Here is a 20,790-nt window from a genome sequence, read left to right on the forward strand (position 1 = left end):
ATAGAGAGTTCTCCTGTGAATCTATAAAGAATCCAGATATATGAAAGTCCTATTAATATACTAGTCAACTCAAGAAAAGTCATGCAGGACTGTTTTAAACAACACATTAAAACTTCTTTTCCAAAAATCTGGCATCCTCTCCACAAGAAAAGAACAGAGTGCAGTGAATTTCCAGTTAGTCAAATCTCATATATAATTATAAATAATTACCTGAAACTAAATTCTGAAACGGAAAAAAAATGTTTTGATGCCAGCAATACATTCTTAAAATGCTTGTACACAGGCAGCAGTCAGTACATAAAGTCATATTCAGAATGCTATTCTGTACACTAGTGTCAAGGTTGAAAATCTATTCTGAATTTGGCAATTTAATATTTTTTGTACATGGGCAATTTTTGGGGGGGACAAATAAAGCATAAACAGATTTTCGTAACATTTATTTTGTGTAAGTATTTACTTGCTTTCACTTGACTCTGCTCTGATCAGCTGCTTGATGTGTTTGTGGCGTTCCAAATACATGTTTCAACAGGAGAGGATGGATGGATGAAGGGCGTTTCTCTCGTCTCTACTTTACTTTTTAAATTTTCATTCATCGGCTGTCACAACTGCCAATGCTGATGCAGACAGATCAGCAGATAGCCAACATTGGCTGGTAACATCAGCCCTCTGATAAATCTGTTGGGCTCCAATTAATGCTCGTGGGATGGCTAACTTGATTCTCTGCAAAGGCAGCATTACTGCCGAATGACAGATTTAGGACAACTTTTTTATAAGTTTTGCTTGTTTTAGTGTGATTATACCAGGCAGAATTCAATCCAGACATGTCACACATTATGATACAAAAATGCAAAAAGTAGGCTCTGAACTGTTGAGCAGTAACTGAAGAATAGGGAAACATTACGTTTTTAAAACTACTTCAAAATTCAGAAATTAATTTACTCAGTTCCTCATTGTGTGTGTGTTTTTTTTTTTTTTTAAACTCTGTATAGCTTCCCACCTTTTTTGGAAAAAAGGTTTGTCTGAAAACATTATCAAAGAGACAAAAAATACATATTTAATTTAATTTGAAGCCTAGAAAAACCTGTGTTTTCACATATATCTATTTACTGAAGACGTATTTGAATCCAGATCATCTCTGAGCTGACACAGTAATGCTAAATATAGCCAATCCTTCCTATCTAGTTTCTATACTTCTGGTCATTTTAACCAGACACAGAAGAATGGTAAGGAAAACATGCTCGTGAATTCCATATCAATGCAGTCATGTGTTATTGTAGCCTTGGGTAGAAGCAGGGCCATTAATGGTCTGGTCATTTTATCTGCATGAAGCCATTCCCAAGTGACAAATCACCCATAGCCCATATGTGCGAGCCCACAGCCAGTTTCTTGAATTCTAAAAACAAGGACACAGATGCTGCCGTGCTGATCTCTAACATCAGAGTCGCATGGGATAAATGACATTTCTTCACTGTTTAAGGAATCCCTGAACACAGACTGACATACCTGGAAATGCCTTAACACTAGGGATGGGTACCGGTGTCCGGTGCCATGATGGCACCGGTTCTGACATAAACAGTAGTAACCAGACCGAAAAGCAGCGCACATTTCGGTGCTTTATTTCGGTGCTTTTTTTTTCCTGAGCCAATTCTAGCCAATCATTTTACGTTTCCGAGGATAGTAGGCAGGGCCAGGTACGTACGTTCTTTTAGAGCAGCGCTACAGATTAAAAATGCCCAAGGCGAAGCGGTCAAAAGTCTGGCTGTACTTCGCAGCAAAAGATGCAAACTCAGCAGCCTGCAACAAGTGCTTTAAGGTGATACTGTGATACTGTCAAAGGAGGTAACACCTCGAATCTGATGAAACACCTGGCGACGCATAGCGTTTTTTTTTTAAAGCCGAGAAATGCGCCGTGTTTGATAGCTTGCTGTGAGACCTCACACTGTGCACATCTACTGCGGGTGTGGTGCCTGTTATCGGACCCGGAGTTAGCAACATCCCCCAAGAACCCGAAGAGTAGAGTCCTGGCCCCTAGCCCTGTCAGCGTAGCACATAGGTGTCAAACTCTGGCCTAATTACATTTGGCCCGCAAAGCCATACCAAATTACTATTAGAGCTGGCCTACTGGTATTATACAGCTAATATATATATTGTTTAGTATTAAGCTTTGCTTGTTCCATATTCAGTTTTTCAGCAAAACTTGTTTGAGTCCATAAGAAAAGATTCATTCTTATATCTGGAGGAAGATTTTTTTTTTTCAATAAATATTAATGTTAGCCCGCGACTTTGTTCCAGTTTTGAATTTTGGCCCACTGTGTATTTGAGTTTGACACCCCTGGCGTAGCAGAAATGATGAGGATGATGATGGCAGCAGCAGCCGTTCTTCTCTGCGTGAGTGACTTAATGTTGTTCGTGTGTAATTTACGTTGAGTAGGTAGGCTAACCACGTTATTACATTAATGCATGTAAGGTGAACTAGCAAACACCGTCGTAGTTACATGCGGCTGTCTTCTTGTTTGATGTCAGATGCTCCCTTCACCCTGGCCAAAAAGGCTAAAATGACCAAAGAAAAAGTGGAAAACAGTTAAACATGAGAGGTTTTTGGACAAAGTTTGTGTTTTTTCCATTGATTAAGCACTCCTTCCAGCCAAGAGTGATACCAAATATGCCCTATAGCTGAAGAAAAGGCTAACATTGTTATCTTTTTTTTTTTTTTTTTTAACAAAAAAACAGCTAAACATGAGAGGTTTTTGGACAAAGTTTGTGTTTTTTTCATTGATTAAGCACTGCTTCCAGCCAAGAGTGATACCATATATGCCCTACAGCTGCAGAAAAGGCTAACATTGTTATCTTTTTTTTACAAAAAAAACAGCTGAACATGAGAGGTTTTTGGACCAATTTTGTGTTCTCCATTCTTTAAGCACCGGTTTGAGCACCGTTTAAGCACCGGCACCGTTTCAAAAGTACCGGTTTGGCACCGGTATCGGATAAAACCTAAACGATACCCAACCCTACTTAACACATCTATAAAACTTTCCCTTTACAGATTTCAACGACCATCAATACTTCATAGCCGCGGTGTTTCTTTAACCATCCCAGAATACTCCAGCAGCTGTATGCCAAGAGTATATTGCCAGGCAGATAACAACCAACCCTAGAGGCTATGCCTATAATTAGGCCTTTCTAGTACCATCTTTAGTCTTTCACTTTAGACAGATTTCCTGTATTGAAGTTAAGCTTGGTGTGCAAAACTTCACATTTTAGGCGACCCGGATGTTTTGCCGACACGATGCCAGTGTGTGTTTAACAAACCTCCTGCTGCACAAGCCAAAACTTCACTTGGGAAGTGATGAATGGCTCCTGCTAATGCACTGTCGGATATAACATGAAATACTATGAGGGGTTTTTTTTAGCTTGAGACTAACATATGCGAAGTGCATTAGTGACGATTTATGTTTCTGTACAACCTAAGTATAAGAAAAAAAAAGAAGCTTTCTTTCAATGTGCTATAAACAGAGCATTAATATTGACACATTAATGCTCTCTTAAATCATGGGCTGAGGAAGTAACAATACTTACAATTTTTCCAAAGCAAATAATCCAAAGAAGGATCCATTTCTGAGTTCTTGAATCTTGTTGTTGCTTAAAATTCTGCAGAGAGAAAAAAAATATGTGTGAACACAAAGCAACAGATATTGACTTACACAAAAGACTGCATAATGATTTCCAGGCTGTTGAAATAAAAACATTTTACTGTGCAATGTCAGTAAAGCAGCCGCGGTGCCAAAACATCAGCGAGGAATGTGTGCTAATGAAACGCAAAGGTGGAATCAAAAGGATCGAGTGTCTTTTTCAAAAGCGAATGGATTCATGACAGAGTGCTACTTGTTGACAGATAACAATATTAACTCGACTTCTTTTTGCTCTAGACACGCTTAGCATCCAGTCACACCAAGTTGCTTTCTGCCAGGAAGAGAGCTGAAGAAAAACAACTCCAACTTTAGCTGAGTGTTTCTTTCATGTGAAATTGGCAGTGTCTGGTAGCCAAACTGGGATTAGGAGTAAGCTGTCTTGACTTTATAGGTAAAGGTATCGCAATCTGATCTGCAGCCACGATGACTCATTGGTGGCATACTCGCCTCAAAGCTGTCACACAATTAGACAGTGCGGGGAGACGTCCTTATGAGAAGAAATCCCTGTTTATAGAAGGAACACCCAAATATTCATCTCATATTTACAGCTAACACTGTATTAAAAGCAATGTGGTTAGAGTTAACAATGGTCCAATTTAAATGTAACTTTGCCAATTAGTCTTGTTTACCAAAACAAAATTGGGGGAAAAAAAGGAAGAGAGAGCCTGAGAAAGTCTAAAATCTAAATCTAACCTAAGTGTGAATTCTTGATAGCTTCCTCTCGGGGTAATAAACAGCATTTTATTATCTAGTTTATTTTCCCAGCAGAGCTAACTCACTGCAAGGAAAGCTCCAAGCTAATTGCCCGCTTTCTGCTCCCGTGTGTCCCTCCCAGTTATGGTCCTTCTTTAAAAGTACTCCCAAAGAGTGCGGGAGCAGGGACGTGTGGTTAGCATGGAGGGGAAGCGGTGGGTGACATACATGCTTAGTGGCACCCACAACCCGGGGCCAAATTGGAGTCATTACGGGGCGTTGAGGGGCTGTTTTATTACAGGGTTGAACAGAGGAGACTCTCTGGAGATTTGATGTTTGGCTCCCTGCCGTTCAGAGAAAGTACGCACATAAAGAGTTCCTGTTTTCTAGGCTTCTGAACGCTGAAATGGCAAATGTTAAGACTCAATGATGTACAAGACTGCAAACTCTGTTCACTGCCTGTGTGCACATGGTCCGATGATACAGCCACAGATGTTGGGTCTCTCGTCACAAAAGTCCAATTCATACGTGAAATGCATGGAATACCAAATGGATGAAATCCAGCTTTAGCAATGTGGGGCTTAATCAGCAGAATACAGGAGATGGACAAAAACACCTTTCAGTACACTAGCACTCCAATAAATGTAAGGCTGGGGAAATTTATTATGTTTGGCTACTTCTTTGTAGCATTTCTCATGTTGGCTGGATCGTCACACTACAAAAAGAGCATACGCAAGATTTTATTCCTTTAATAAATTTTTTTAAAGGAATAATAATAAAACTGAAAAGAGCTGAAGTTGAAGATTCATTCAAAACTTGGGGAAGGATTATTCTTGACTCGCACAATTTTAGAGTGAAATGAAAGAAGCACAGTATAAAAGTTCAAGTGCCTCAAGAGACCTTGGCACCCAAATTTTTTTCCCCAAGTCAGTCTTCAGAAGAGCCTTATGAGCAAGATTAAGCACGGTTGCACTTGGTTGTAAACTTCATCAAAGAAATAAACAAATCTGCAATATAAAAATCAAAGTCATTACCTTCCAAGCATACACTAACCCACCTCAACCTCAACTAGCCGCTAGAGTGGATTAGCGATGGTTTTAGTTAGAGCTTTTCAGGTTTGTAGCAAAGCCTTTCAAAAACCACTATATTTAAAGTCAGAGAATAAATTCTCCCATTGGTATTCACTAACAGCAAGAAGGTCCTGGCTTCAAATCTACCAGTCGGCTGCCCTTTCTTTGGGGAGTGTGCATGTAATGCACATACATATGTTTCACTGTACTCCAGCTTCCTCCAAAGTCCAAAGATATGCATGGGTTAGGTAATTGGCTAATCTACATTGGCTGAAAGAATGGTTGTTTGTCTTTCTGTGTTAGCCCTATGACAAATTGGCAACCTGTTCAGGGCTGGGATAGGCTCCAGCCTACCAGTGACCCTGAACTGGATAAATGGAAGGAAATGGGTGGATGGAGAATTACCTGATCAGAATCTTGACAAAAGGGTTGGGGGTAAAACCTAAACCTCCTGAGTTGGGCATTTGAGAAAAGTAGGATTTTAGGCATGAAATTCTAAATACGTGATAAATAAATAAATTTAATGGGTAAACATGCAATCGTGTGTGCATGACTACTCAGAAAATGCCCAAACCTGAAACCCAATACTGTCCCCAAGTCCAGGTGTGAAAACAACTTCAGTGCAGGCAAAAGAAAACCTTCACCATCACCAACATCATCAGAGGTTATGTAAAGCATCAAGAATTAGGTTTGGCTACAAAACTGCACATTTAAAGCCCTGTAAGTCTCAAGTCATCCAAATAAACCTATAAAAGAGAGTTCTCCTGAGAGTCATGCATACTTTTCTTGGCCTCTATTCATTCCTCCCTTCTTTGCCTCTTTTGCTAGCTTTGTCCCGCCCTCTTCCTCATGACAGGAGTGTGACCTCGCCACATTAGAAACCGCTTGGGCTGCAAAGTCCTCTCTGCACTCTTGCATTTGTGTGAAAGCCTCACCACTGCAGACTAGGTAAATAATATGTATAGAGCAGAGCCTCAAGTCTCCATAGAGATCATGGCCATTTAAATACTAGTGTCTTCACTGGCCTCAGGACATGTGTAGTTAGATTGTCTGCTTCCCTGCTGTCTGTCTCATGAAATCAGCCTGAGGTCGCCAGACAAAGGACCAGTCTGTGGAATTTCTTCAGTCTATGCTTCTAACAACACATGAGGGGAGTCTTGCTTATCTTGATGCATAGATAAGACCTGCTTGAACTCAAGCCAGGAACAAGCTGCTAGGGGAGTCTACGAAATCTCACATCCTGTCTACTGATACAGATGGTATAAATCTCAATGACATTTATGGAAAAACCTTCTCTAAAAACAGAATTTCCACTCTTAGTCACAAGTAGTATAAAATGCACTTGTCTAGATTAAATCTCATTCTCCATGTGAGTAAAAACTACACTAATGAAAGGCAGTTTTTACATTATGCAGTGAGGGAGAGAAACACACAAAATGGCCAGCCACTGCTAAGTGTGCAAGCAGCCACATAGTGTTTCAAGGACAAAGCCCTGGAGTTCTGGACAAAGAACTTCACAGCGTGGAGATCTGTAACTCTTCAGCAGGTTTTCAAATAAGATTCAGGCTGCAGATGGGTTCATAAAAACCCTTCTAGAGTGACTTCCTCTGAATATAGTGCATGGAAAAGTAGGTCTGAGTTCAGGTGGGAAAAGGACCTGATCCAGTGGCTGAGGTGCTCCCATGTGCCAATGTAATTTTTAAAGATTTTCAGCTCTTTATTATTCTACAAAAAAATCCAAGTATGAAGACTTTTTTCTGGAATACTGTGTGAGGAAAATGGGCAACAAAAGAGTGAAAAAAAATGTAGAAAACATAAAGGTGAAGTGATTCATCCGAACTGGCAAGCTCAAAAAGGCACATGTCATACACCCTCTTTTTGCAAATTCATCCTTGTAAGTCATTGGTATTAAAATATCTTCTTTCAGCTTTCAACAGGACAAACCATTAGAGCGCGGTATTCACCTTATAGCTCTGCAGCTGAATGGAAAAATGAACACCAGGGTAAAGAAAAAAAAAGGGGGGCGAGCAGGAAAATGAACACAGACGTGTAGGCACCGCACCGCACGTAGCTCGTGTTTACACACCGAACTGAATTGCTTGTCTGGGATTAAGCGATACTTGAGGCAACCTGACAAAGTCAAAGCTCAACTGGTCTGCGAAATGAAAGCCTGCAGACTGACTTTCTGCGCAGCTGTCAGTGAGTGCCTCGCCTTTGGGATTTTACCCTCTTCTGCAAACACTTCAGAACTACTATTTAAAAAAAACAAAACAGGAGCATTCCTTGAGACCAACGGTTTGCTCAGAAAGCACCAAAAACAAATCCTCTTAGGACATGCATGACAGCAAGCACCTGCACTCTCCTCGCACAAGCACTTTAAAATCTCTCAGCATGACATGGAAAAATTGATGAGACGACTGACGTAAGCACAGAGATTGCGCTTTGGACCAGAATTTACAATCACGCTGAAAAAAGTTTAAAGATCTAAAATCCAAAGGGGAAACAACTCCACGGAGCTCGACTTAAAGGAAATGAAATAACCAGATGAGCCTACAGCATCCAGGTCTGCACTGCTGCGAAACAAGAAAGTTTATTGCACTCAAATGTGTCATCAAATCAGAGTGTGATTTTTTCTGCCATGAGGGAGGAAATCCCTGCTTTTTTCCAGACATTAATCCAGTGCTGCTCTGTAGCGGCCAAAACCAGGTGCATGCATTTTTACTGTCTGACCCCAGGCGCTCCTGTGAATGGATCCTTTTTTTAAATATATATGCACTAAACAAGCATTGTAAAGAAATATGAGCTTGGTGAATACTTCACGTCTAGTTTCTTCCTGTCTGTGTGGATACAGAGGCTGAAACTTATACAGGTACACAGAAATAAATGCTCACACCCATGCATACTACTCAGACAACCCTTAAAATAAAAGTTAAATTCAACCACTCGTATATTAGCCGAGGGCCCACGCTGACACGGGAGGACAGGCCAGCTGTAAACACATTTGTGTCATTTCCTCTCGGATTACTTAGGCATGTGGTATCACTGGGAGAGCACAAATGTGGGGAATGTATTACTCATTTTTTTTTCTCTACCGAGAGGCACTGAGAGCAGGACTAAACCGAGTAACTACACAAACTCAGTTTGAGGACGAGGCCAATAACACCAAGCATTCAAGTAGGGTAAGACGATAGCTAATTTAGCTGTACAACTGCTCATGTGTAAACAGCGCCGATTAAAGTTAGACTTCTGGTTGTTCTACTCTTACGCATGGTAACTTTTCTGGAATGAAGTCAAGCCAATTATCACTGTAGTTCAGCAAGTTCAAAGTCTAAAGAGTGTTTGACAAACTTCCAAAAGAAATGTGCTTACAGGTCAAAGCTTTCTTTCTTTTTTCTCAAGTGAAAAGCTTGGATTACATTTTTAATTTGTTAGAAGACCCCCCAAAGAGGTAAATCAGAACTACAAAGGGGTGGAATTAGTATGACAGATGGGTTTCTAATCATATCTAGCTTAACATGCTGTTTCTGACAAGAAAGACACCGTGCCATCAATCACTTCCTCGACAATATAACTGACGCCCAAAGGGTCAGAGTAGGTGAAAGATATTACTGTGTATTAACCTCAGAGGGGCACTGAAAGTTATGAAATTTTAAATATTCCAAAAAAAATTAATCCAAAGCGAGAGATTTGGCAGGAAAGCCTGCTAAAGGGCCATTTAGATACAGATCTATTAGCCTTGCACACCTCGAGGAATCTCATCTGTGAATTTCCGGACATTATGCCCAGTATTATCACTGCATGAACAGACAAAGTAAGAGCAGCTGAAAATGTTGGGATTAGCTTTGGCTTAACAAGGAGAAACGGGGGATGATCCTTTTCAAGACTGGGAAAGGGTTCTCACACCAGCCGGGACTCCTGCGAGGCCAGCTGCGTCTCCTGAGAGAGGTCGCTGATTTTACAGGTTATAAATTGCCACCCAAAAAACTTTGCAGTCAGCATAAACTGTCATTTCATTGCCACTCATGTCTGCAGGGAACTATGAAGACAGTTCCACAAGTACAGGGTAGTTCTACTGTTTTCCAACAATAGACGACAACTGCTTCCCAGAAAAACAAACGTGGACTACTGAATAAAATCTTTCGCGTTCATGGCTGTTTTTGGTCGAGCTCTCAAATTACATTGCTCTTGTTCTCTGGAGCTCAGCGCTAAATCATGAGCAACCAGGCTCAACCTCCAATCCATCACTGTCAGAGCGTGATGAGAGACTACAAGCTCACTGTAGACATAAAGACAAAGCAAACAGAAGGGAGGGCCCACTACATTACTTCAGAGCACACCATACCTAGCACTAATTCCATAAATCCTTCCTGAAAATAAAAATAAAAGCAGTGGAATTTTTCTTTTTAATTCAAGAGCCATACAAGTGTTTTATTCCAGTTTACTACGGATCTTGTCTACTTGTCCATTCTGCTTACCATCCTTTGAAATAAGTAAGAGCTTGTTTTTTTAAGCTAAACTGCAATGAGACATCCCATAGTCTGTGCAGGTAATGGTAAATCTGCCCTAATACTAATATTTCGCACACAGTAAACTCACCCATATGATCTATTCCTGTGTTAGCGAGAAGCTTGAATATTGCGGTTTGATTCTACCCACCAGTAACATCACAGCAGGCATGTGCTGGAGTAAATTTGGAAGGACTCACAATGCACTCCTCGTGGCTTCTTGATGCCGTACAGTAAAGAAAACAACTGACACACAATATGAATGCTTTGTTTAATGGGACATTTAATCATAAGGAGAAGCGTACAGTCTGTGTTTTTGGACCAGTGCTTTTGGTAATAACACTTGGTTGAATGACTGCCAGGTGTGGAGCTCCACCCAGGATACACTATACAGGCCTAATTTGGATGTTTTTTGGGCTCCAGTTACTTGATAAAATTACTCTGGACATAAACCCAAACTCCAAACTTAACAACATCCTTGCAGAAACTATGCTCATGGGCTGATTTTCAAGTCTCATATCACACAAGAAAGTTTCAAATATCTGCAAATGCAGTCGAGTCCTGTTCTGAAACAAATACAAACTAACATTTTTTATTAAAACATGCGCCTTTGGAAAGTGCCTCAAATCTAACAAGTGACTTATGGTAAAGCTCTTAAAAAACATGCACTGCAATCGTCTTACAACTCTTTATTACTAGCCAATCCTCTGCCTTTCTTTCCCTCCTGGGAGTCCATTATTTGCTTTCCACTCCTGCACCCTGCCCTGGTATTCTCATATTTCCCCCATTGCACACCACCACCGCAAAGTACAAGAGCTCTGGGGTGCACACGGCTTCGACTTACTGTCAAGATTATTCAAATTCCTTTTTATTTATTTTTTCCTGTCAAATGCTCAGTGATGGACCAAAACCAGAGTGTCAATTGGTTAAATCTGCTCTGACTTGACACAACACAAAGGCCTCAATCAATCAGCAGCTTGTGTCTCGGTGTGCGTTTCATCCCTGCAGACTGCCACACAAAGACCAGCAACTTTAATCAATGACACTGATGGAGAGGCAGTGGTTGCACAGCCTCAAAGCCTGCTTCTGATGTAAGGCCATATTACTGTAGTGGCTACCTACCAACCTGGCAACAACCTAAAACTAAACTTTAAAAGTGTAATTCCTGAAGAAAAAAAAAGGCACCTGGCTAGTGTTAGCCAGGTGTGGTGTCAGGATCTAACCACGCCAGAGTAAAACCAGGTGGAAAAAGAATCACATCCATAACCTATGAGCTCTTACATTTATGGTGGCATGTGTGTAATTTAGCAGCCTCTGCATAAATCACTGCATAACAGGAAGGGGTTACTGTTACACAAGGTTAGTATTTACACTGCTATTTACAGTATATAGCTGTGAAATGATAGTTTGTGGTTGGCTTATCAAGCTATATTTATCTTTTCGTGTTTGTGCAGTATGAATAAGGGGGATAAGATGGTTATTAAGACGTCGCTAACAGTTACAGTAACATTAACTTTCAGGAAAGAAACAGTCCTTATTGAGAATAAAGTGAATCTAGTGGGTGATGGGATGTGTTTTCACAGCATGCATCTGTATGTGTGTACTCACAGCGTCACTGTTCTGTTCGGGAAAGAGAGAGAGTCCGGGGGCAACACCTGATGGAGCTCCATGTTGCTGCAGACCACTTTCTTGTAGGACGGCACGATTTTCCCACCGCTTTTCGAGTTTTCATCAAACGATTTGCACGCGGATGATGCCGCCGAGCCACAGCAGCCGCTCAGCAGCAGCAAAACCCCAAACAACTGCAAACGATCCACCCTCATTTTTAATTCACACGCGACCAGAAAAGCACTGCAGCACCGGGGAAGGAAACAATGTTTTGATAACAGAAACGGCGGGCGGGTAGATGTTGCTAGAACCGGGCAAAGAAGAATGAGACCTTTGCAAGTATGTTGTTTGGCTCAAGCGAGCCTTCCTCCTCCATTTCTCGCAAGGCTTTCCCTTTGCTCGGCGGTGTTCAGTCCGACGGAGGTGTCCTTCTTTGTTTGGAAAACGACTCATTTAGAATTCCCTTTCCATGCTGGCATCGGCTTCCATTTCCTACCAGCTCTGCAAATCTACCACATTTCAAATGCCGAGTATCCTCCCTGGTAGCTAAATAACTAGCCCAGTTGTTGAGAGGTTCCCTTTGTTGCCCATAGCGTGGGTCCAACTCGGTGTGTTGTCTTATCCAAAGGAGGCGGCTGCAGTCATCCCAGGTTATCCGCTCCCAACTTCAGGAAACGCGGTCGGGCTTTTTTAACGCTCACTTTAAATTTCCCATTACTTCGAAACACGTACGGGACGACAAACAAGCGTGCAAACTCTCGCCCCCGGTCATGAACAGGAAATTACTTTGAGGAAAAAAAACAGAGCGCAAAAACAACAACAGTTTTAGCTCAAACTGTGCTACCAATGAGGGAAAAATACACTAAAAACTGTATAATAACGTATCCAGAGTAGTCGGCGTGTCCGTTTTGTTAACCGGTGTCTTTAGAAAAGATTTAAAACTAGTCTTCTTTCCATTGAGAAGTCCTACTAGTCCCATGGTCCTGCCCTGGGAGCCACTAAAGTCAGGGGCGGTCAAGGCCGAGCAGATTCCAAACCACATCCGGTCCGCATTTCACAATAAAAGCACCAGGAGATGACTTCCTTTGAGTTTGGGGTATGATTGCGTCTATGTGGTTCATTGGTTGAACGCAAAGGAACTGTTAAAAGTGTATTTTCTGGATATGTACCTGTTGCACATCACCAAACAGTGCACAGTTACATGTAAAACTATCAACATAAGTAATATAGCATTTAAAATATAAACCCGTGATATAAAAATGCGATAAGGGGGTATATTCCCACCATAAAAAATATGGCGGACATAAAAAAAAATACTGCTGTTGCAGGACTAAAAAAGTGAGTGTTTATGTTTTTCTTGCTAATTTTATTGTAATACAGGATCTGTGCTTCCACCTCTGGTCGTTTGGTCTTGTTTGCAGTTCACATGAAAGCCATGATAAGGATTTGTTTTTGCCCTGATTCAGACGTTTGAATCTTTCCACTCCACCGAGTTGAGAATGTAATACTCTTGATAATCTGATAGTATTTGTTTGCCCTCTTGTCGCAGTCTATTGTGTTCATTTTGATGAGATCAAATGATTCACTTCATCATATAGAAAACTAGACTACAGCATTATTAGAACCCGTGCGAGGCTTAACGATAGACTGTATATGATACGGAGGTGCAGATAAAAAGGCCTAAAGAGTGTTCAAAACTACATTGCTGTTATTTTAAAAATGCAATTCTGGGTGGTGAAATGTAGGCTACACGTTTGTTTGAACATAATAAAACTAATATAAGTGGGGCTTTTTATTGAAAAAATATGTGTTATAACTATAGTTCATTTTTGCATTTCTTATACTATCTAGAGAAATACTTCTGTCCAAATTGTTAATAGCGTCGTAATATTTGGGTCTTTACAATTTGAATTTATGTTATTTGTTTTATAATTTAAAAAAAAAATTAATACCACAAACTCACAGCAGAAACTCACAGAGTTGCTCTGCTTGACTGCAAAATAGACTTTTACTAATTTACCAAGCTGGCAACAGCCTTTGATTTTATCGCAGCCCTCCACTCATTCTTGCGGTGCTTTCAGGTGCACCTCGGATTTCATTTGCTCATTTCTTAATCCCACATTCCTGCCCTAAATTATGAACATGAAAAGACCGAATCCCGTGAACTAATGTGTTTTTGATTTATTATTATTTAATAACAGCATTAAGCTAGTATTACAGTAGTGGCATTGTGGAAAAAAAGCAAAGATCCAGCGAGATAATTATCTTCGGAGTTTCCCGTACTGGATGAAATCTTCTGTACGTGATTTACGAAACGTCACATCTCGCAGTAGTTCCTGGTCTGTGGACGTTAATGGCTGCGATGCCACATGAAACAAAAACAAAACAAAACAACAAAACGTCCGCTTTGTAGGGAGACAAATAGCTTTGTGTATTAAATTTCAGAGAGATAAAAGCATTACGCGCTAAGATATAGGAACACCTTTGTTTCAGCGTCCTAATGCACAAAAACATGTTCCCACGTGACTTTGCATGGGGAGCGGCAACGTCTGCGTATCAAATAGAAGGTATGTAAACACAAGTTTCTGAATGGAGCAGTGATAACTGTTATGGAGTGGGAGAGATAGAGGGGGCTTTTACATTCCGAGAACCTCTAATGTAATTCGCTTTACCGTGAATACTTCACTTGGTAAATATTGGCCCTATTGACGCTGTAACGTGCTTTAAATGAGTGTTTGGTGAAACTTAAGCATGTGTAAAGAAATAGTAGCCATTGCACTGAATATATTGGAGATACAGATAAATGAAAATTTATTCATCATTTCCTCATTTGTTGTTTTGACACTGGTGTAACAGGGCATTTTCTAATGTTGGTCTAATGGAGATCTGGTGACTAAACGGGCCTTAAGTCTGTGATTCATATGATTTTCTTATTCACCAAACCATTCGGTGACCTGTATGGCCCATGCATCTATGCACTGTCATCATGGAAGCCAACAACCCCCCATGACGCTTTCATGCTCATGTGCACTGAAGAATATGGTTAAGACTGGCTCATCTCTCACCACCATATTACTTTTTGTTTTCTGTGACACAGTCTGATCATATCCCATATTGTTATTGTCAGTCACCTGACGAAGAATTGCTCTTTTTCTGGTTTTCAAAACACTAATGCAACAAAAAACCCAGCCGCTTGTTTCCTTTCCCTAACCCCTGACCGGTTGCAGCAGATAGCTGCCCATCCCTGAGCCTGGTTCTGTCAGAGGTTTCTTCCTGTTAAAAGGCAGTTTTTCCTTCCTACTGTCACCATGTGCTTGCTCATAGGGGGTTGTCTGATTCTTGGACATTTCTTTTTATTATTGTAGGACCTTTACCTTACGATATAAAGCAGCTACACGCGACTGTTGTTGTGATTTGGTGGTATATAAATAAAACTAAGTTGAATGTGTTCTTCTGAACACTGTTTCCGACCTTTACTTGTATTTCTCCCCACATTTTTTTGAGTTGTTCCTTACATTTGTCACTCATTTGGCACACATAAAAAAATATATTGGCAGACTAATACAGTCTTTAACACACTTATGTAATTAGATGAATGTAAATAACTGCTAGAGTAGATGACGTCTTAGATGCTGTCACAATAAATTCACGGACACTCTAAAAGTCTCAGAAGGAACATCAGAGTGATATTTCTATATGTCAACACTTTACCTGTTTTTCTGAACAACCTTTACGTGCTCGCTCAGGAGGCTGGCAAGTGGATGGCAAGGGACCGAGTATCTGGGACACATTTTGTCATGAGAAAGGCAGAGTGTTTGGGGACCAGAATGGAGACGTGGCCTGCAATAGCTATGAGCTGTGGGAGAAAGACCTGGAGTGTATCCAGCAGCTTGGACTGACGCACTATCGCCTGTCTTTCTCCTGGGCCCGCCTCCTGCCTGATGGGACCACGCAACATGTCAATCAGAAAGGTATTTTCATAGACCTGAAACACACATGCTGGAATTAGATCCAGGCCTATTTGATGGCTTTGGCAATTGTATCTCATTACCCATTTATGGCACTCTCTGTTCAACAGGTGTGCAATACTACAACAAAGTGATTGATGATTTGCTAACCTCAAATGTCTCACCAGTGGTTACCCTTTACCACTTTGACCTGCCTCAAGCTCTGCAAGACCAGGGAGGCTGGAAATCACCTGGTATAGCCAGTCTCTTTGACAATTACGCTCAGTTTTGTTTCCAAACATTTGGGGACCGTGTCAAACTTTGGATCACTATCAATGAGCCACAAGTGTGCGCCAAACTGGGACACGAAGACGGCATCCATGCCCCAGGGTTAAAAGAGAAAGGCACTGCTGCCTACCTGGTAGGACACAACATGCTGCGGGCCCACGCCATGGCCTGGCACAGCTACAATTCTCGCTACAGGTCAGAGCAGAAAGGTGCCGTGTCTATTGCCCTCAACAGCGACTGGTATGAGCCATTAAACCAAGGTTGCCCCGAGGACATTGCTGCTACTGAACGTGACCTTGCATTTACACTGGGATGGTTCGCCTGGCCCGTGTTTGTTACCGGTGATTATCCAGAAATAATGAGATCTGCTATAGACGCTCAAAGTAGGAAGCTAGGATACAATGCAGCCTCAAGGCTCCCCAGTTTCTCCAAGGATGAATCTGCCATTCTGGGAACTGCCGACTTCTTTGCGTTGAACTACTACACATCTCGAAAAGTCAAACCAAGAGGAGGTTGTGAAAAGATGTTGTGTATAAAGGGTGACCAAGATACAGAGGAAGTTTTGGATTCATCCTGGCCCATCAGTGGACTGTCCTGGCTGGCTGTAGTGCCAGATGGCTTGAGGAAACTCCTAAAGTACATTAAGGTAAAACTTTTTCTTAAAAATCCTTTTTTTTCTTTTGGTTACAGTCTGTGTGGGGCAGCCAATCAGAAGAAAGTTTCCTTAAAAAGTGGGGGGAGGGAGTATAAACCGCTTGTTTCAGATAAATGATTGACTAAGATAATTCACCAGTCCCGGCATAACATAAATAAGGATTATTTTAAACTGTGAGCCATGCACAGCTACTGCAGTAGAGTCCAAAAATGTAAAAATGCACAATTTTACGCTAATATATTACACTAAAAATAACCCAAACCTAGGGCAGACCAAATTTTTTCATTACAGTTTGGATTCACCTTGCAGAAAACTGAAGTCGGTGCTCAAAATGAATTGACCAGCAACAAGATAGATCACCTTCAACCATACGAGGAGAACACTGGCATTTGTTTAGTGTCTCACTATTGATTTTGCATGCAGCAATCTCTTTTCGACACCTCCAGAAACACACTGATGCTTCATTAGTGCTGTCACATTGAATGAAACAGTTACTTTGCTGAAAAGTGTTTGCAAACGAGCAATTTCCTGCTGTTGTGACTTGTCACACGCCATTAGTCTGAGCCTGGCACCGTTGAAACGCAGCTGAACGGCACACTGTAGACCAATCTGTCTCTCCCTGGAATGTCTGACAGGCTGTGATGCCTTGTTTGACAATAATATTTGCCCTATGACTTTGCAGGACACTTTTAACAACCCAGCGATCTACATTACAGAGAATGGTTTCTCTCAGGTGGGGCCACTGCAGATCGAGGATGCCCAGCGCTGTGTGTATTACAAGGACACCATCTCAGAAGTGGCAAAAGGTAATGGCTAGTAAATCGGCACTGCATAAATCCTGCGTATTTAAAAAATTAAAAGCATGCGAATCTGGAAAATAATGGTTAAAATATCATTTAAATTCTACAGCTTCTCCAAATTGACAAATTTAGTTGTGTATTAAAACAAAAAACATTTAATTGGTCTGATGTACATTTAATCTTCTTGCTATCATTTATCATAAATTTGGTTTCCAAAGACTGTTTGTGTTGTATCAAAAGGTTTTTATTTACCTCACTTTCAAAGAGGGGTACCCACTGCGGTAAAGTTAATACTTGTTTCAGTACTTTTTGTTCACTTACCATTTCATTTTGATGCCTTTGACAGCGACACTATAGATACAAGCGTTACACATACATCTGTGCGTATATTACGCATACGTTTTTTCTGCTAAACAATTTTTAGTCCATTGGCACTTTGGGGTCACTGGAATGTGTTGTGATTCAGATCTGTGAGTAAGTGTTCATCAAACAGCGACGCCAACTGATTACTTTTATGCAATGAATATGTCGTTTGCAAAGAGAAAGATAAATACACACGTCTTTATTATCCATCTGTTTGATGTTTATGAACAGCTGTTTTTGCTATATATACTTATAATAATGAAGATAAAAAGAATAACATAAATGAAGGTACATGTCAGTGTTTTAATACATAAGTGAAGCTAACAGGTGCAGTGGACCTAGTAAAAACAGGTTTTTGCTAGTACTTTAGAAATATGCTAATTCTGTCACATATCATGTTACTAATCATGTTTAATTAGATGGCTTTATCTAACTCCTTTCTTCTGTCCTTGTATAGCTATACAAGAAGATGGGGTCAACGTCCGTGGATATTTTGCGTGGTCACTGATGGATAACTTTGAATGGGCCGATGGATTCAGCGTTCGTTTTGGCTTGTTCCACGTGGACTTCAGTGATTTGAAGCAGAGTCGAACTCTGTACCAATCTGGACGGGAATATGCAAAAATCATCTCAAAATCCCGATCTGGCCAGTCTAAATAAGAGTAGCTGGAAAAATGTGCATTACTATGTGAGTTATGAACATGCTTTTGTTTTCAAGAACTGGAGTCAAGAATCCAGATTTTTTTTTTAAAGTATTGTCTATGAATTTTTTTGTAGTTTAAAAAAAAACAGCTGGTGAATTGTCTCAGGAGTATAATTTCTCACTCGCCTTTATGATGTGAAGACAGGGACAAAATAAGGTTACGTTAATTCAGTGGTATTTAAAACGGTATTCTATCCTGCCGAATCCCAACTCACTGCAGATAAGGAAGGTTTATACTGAACCAGCGAGCTGTGGGGCCCTCCAATCACTTCATGGGGCTGGAGAAGAACTTATGAAGAACCCAACAATAATAATGGCATTATCACTGTGAATGACTTTATTGTGCGTACATGCATTATGTGAAAGCTGACCTGTTCTTGCGGTCTGTTTACATATTTAAGATCTTATCTTTAGCTTAAATCTACCAGCAAGAGTCACGTGACTGGAATCTGCAAGATATCTTGCATTGATGTCTTGAATTGTTCTCCGAATAGTTGCGGTTCACTAAAAGGTTGAAGGTTGCAGTGTGTAGCTGTAGTGACACAGGTATGGGAAAACACGCTCTGCAGTTTCACTTTGTGATGTGAAAGGCTGTTTCCTGTTTACAGACGTAACGCACACAGTGCACGTCAGCTTAAGTAGTCTTGGTATATTTAAGCACGTGTGACATGCCCACATGACGATAACAGTACCTGAGGAATGACAGGCGTCCTAGAGAAACCACAGTCTCCACAGTTGCATTCCTTAAAATTGCAGGCAATTTTAAAGCGCTATAACCAGTGTCAGTATGAGCAATAATGTGATTATATCAATGAAAGCAGTGATTTATGACCGCAAATTGTCTCAGTGAGCTCACTGAAGACGGTGTCGAGACAAAGGAACGCGCGGAAATAAAGCCTTTTTTCAGTGACACATCAAAGCCTATAGCTTACATTTATTTGGAATAAAGACTGATTGAGCAGATGCTTCACTTCTTTGACAAGATTAAACATATACCGTAGTTTATCTGCTGTGGGGGAAACAAGTATAATTAGTAACCCCTTTTCTAACCACCTGCCCTATCAATGGAAAGGATGCGACATAAGACAAAATGCAGTACTCATCTTAGTTATGATAATGTCATCTGGGTGCATAAAGAGCATTTCAGCACACTCAGAAGGCATGCCAGCTGAAAGCAACAGATGTCCTGCCACAGGAAGTGAGCATAATACAATTTGTGTTCCCCGGACAGCTGTGCAAATGAACTACTTTTAGAGGGAAAAACCAAACAAGGAAAACACCCTGAGGCAGTCTGCTGATTCATTGTGAATGCCGTGGTTAAGGTTAAGGATTATTTGGATGCTGTATTGAGCAAACTATACTGCTATGGAGCTTAATGAGGGGCTTAATGAGCGCTGCAGAATTTCAGGTTTTGTACTGCGGGTGTGTACATGTATCTGATCCAGCTACACATCTGTGAAGGGGAGGACAACCGGAGAAGAAGAGCAGTTTAACAGCATCTGTTTGTGAGCCTGCAGTGCCACCTCGTGGTGCGCAGATGTAGTACAGCGCACCTCAGCGTGTACGGCTTTTTATGTGGCATGCAGTGATGCGCTGCTCTCATTAATAAAGCGCATGCTGTTGGCTTAACAATAAACAAGTGAAGGAGCTTTCTAACTACAATACATCATATATTTAATACAATTAATATTTATGCTCCGACGTGAAGGAAAACGCCATTTATATTCTGTGTTGGGAGACTTTGTTTGCATTAATAAGCATTGTGTATCGCGACATCTAGTTGGCTGTGCTTACTGTTCTCAACAGATGTGAATAATACCCTCGTGGCCCTCCTCCATCTATGTCAAGCCGAGTGAGAATCTCCTTTGTCTTCTGATGAATAACAAGCTATTGTGGAAACATGAATAATGCCACTGCGGCTCGGATTAGAACTTCTTTGCAGGCTGCTTTTGAGCACAAGCTCGAAGCACATTTCATAGCATTTGAACGCTGACAAAGTTCACGCAGTGTCGGCGGCGGTGCCGGTGGTCTTGACGGAGCGGAAAACGTCGAACTCGTCAGGTGCAAACACACAGCTCGATTCCAGGTGAAATTTCTCTCACTCGAATTTAAAAAAACAAAATAAGAAGTGAGGGAAGTTTGAATCATATTTCCCATGATTCTTCACTGCAGCCCATGGGCAACATAATTCCCAGCTAAGAGTTGATTAGTAATTCCAGCACCTGTCTCCCAGTATTGATGGATTCCATCTTCCTTTATCACGGCGTCGAGCTAGCTGCACGGCTGAAAGAACCTGCACTGCTGCCGAATTGATTGAATGGAATACTGTATGAGCAAGAGGTTACTCTGCACTTAGTGAATGTTGAAATTAGCCATTTGTGTGTGTGTGTGTGTGTTGGGGTGGAGAGGAATGAGGAATAATATGTGCCTATTGCTACTTGGAAAGCTTAAAACATTCATTTGCATTTA

At 41.0% G+C, this 20,790-nt stretch overlaps 2 protein-coding genes across 2 annotated transcripts in view; one reads left to right on the plus strand and one right to left on the minus strand.

Moving 5' to 3' along the window:
• Positions 1-12,568, minus strand: part of adgra3 (adhesion G protein-coupled receptor A3) — a 29,952-nt gene extending 17,384 nt beyond the window's left edge. Inside the window, exons 1-2 of the mRNA XM_063470091.1 lie at positions 11,566-12,568; positions 3,577-3,648 (exon numbers count right to left, since the gene is read on the minus strand). Of these exons, the coding sequence (XP_063326161.1) occupies positions 3,577-3,648; positions 11,566-11,780 (287 nt within the window). The 5' untranslated portion in view covers positions 11,781-12,568. The remainder of the gene's footprint in view (positions 1-3,576; positions 3,649-11,565) is intronic.
• Positions 12,569-13,920: 1,352 nt separating this feature from the next.
• LOC134624913 (cytosolic beta-glucosidase) lies at positions 13,921-19,247 on the plus strand. Its single transcript, XM_063470092.1, has 5 exons — positions 13,921-14,132; positions 15,312-15,536; positions 15,644-16,446; positions 17,138-17,261; positions 18,076-19,247. The coding sequence occupies exons 1-5, from the start codon at positions 14,066-14,068 to the stop codon at positions 18,276-18,278; spliced, it is 1,422 nt and encodes a 473-aa protein (XP_063326162.1). The 5' UTR covers positions 13,921-14,065; the 3' UTR covers positions 18,279-19,247.
• Positions 19,248-20,790: the final 1,543 nt, after the last annotated feature.

Source organism: Pelmatolapia mariae, linkage group LG3_W, assembly GCF_036321145.2.
Source record: "Pelmatolapia mariae isolate MD_Pm_ZW linkage group LG3_W, Pm_UMD_F_2, whole genome shotgun sequence".
NCBI lineage: Eukaryota > Metazoa > Chordata > Actinopteri > Cichliformes > Cichlidae > Pelmatolapia > Pelmatolapia mariae.

Bases quoted from the DNA above. Each gene is read 5' to 3' on its own strand.
- LOC134624913 (XM_063470092.1), top strand. From the start codon at position 14,066: ATGCACAAAAACATGTTCCCACGTGACTTTGCATGGGGAGCGGCAACG. The intron at 14,133-15,311 runs GTATGTAAACAC...GTGCTCGCTCAG, and splicing joins GTCTGCGTATCAAATAGAAG to GAGGCTGGCAAGTGGATGGC. The intron at 17,262-18,075 runs GTAATGGCTAGT...GTCCTTGTATAG, and splicing joins CATCTCAGAAGTGGCAAAAG to CTATACAAGAAGATGGGGTC.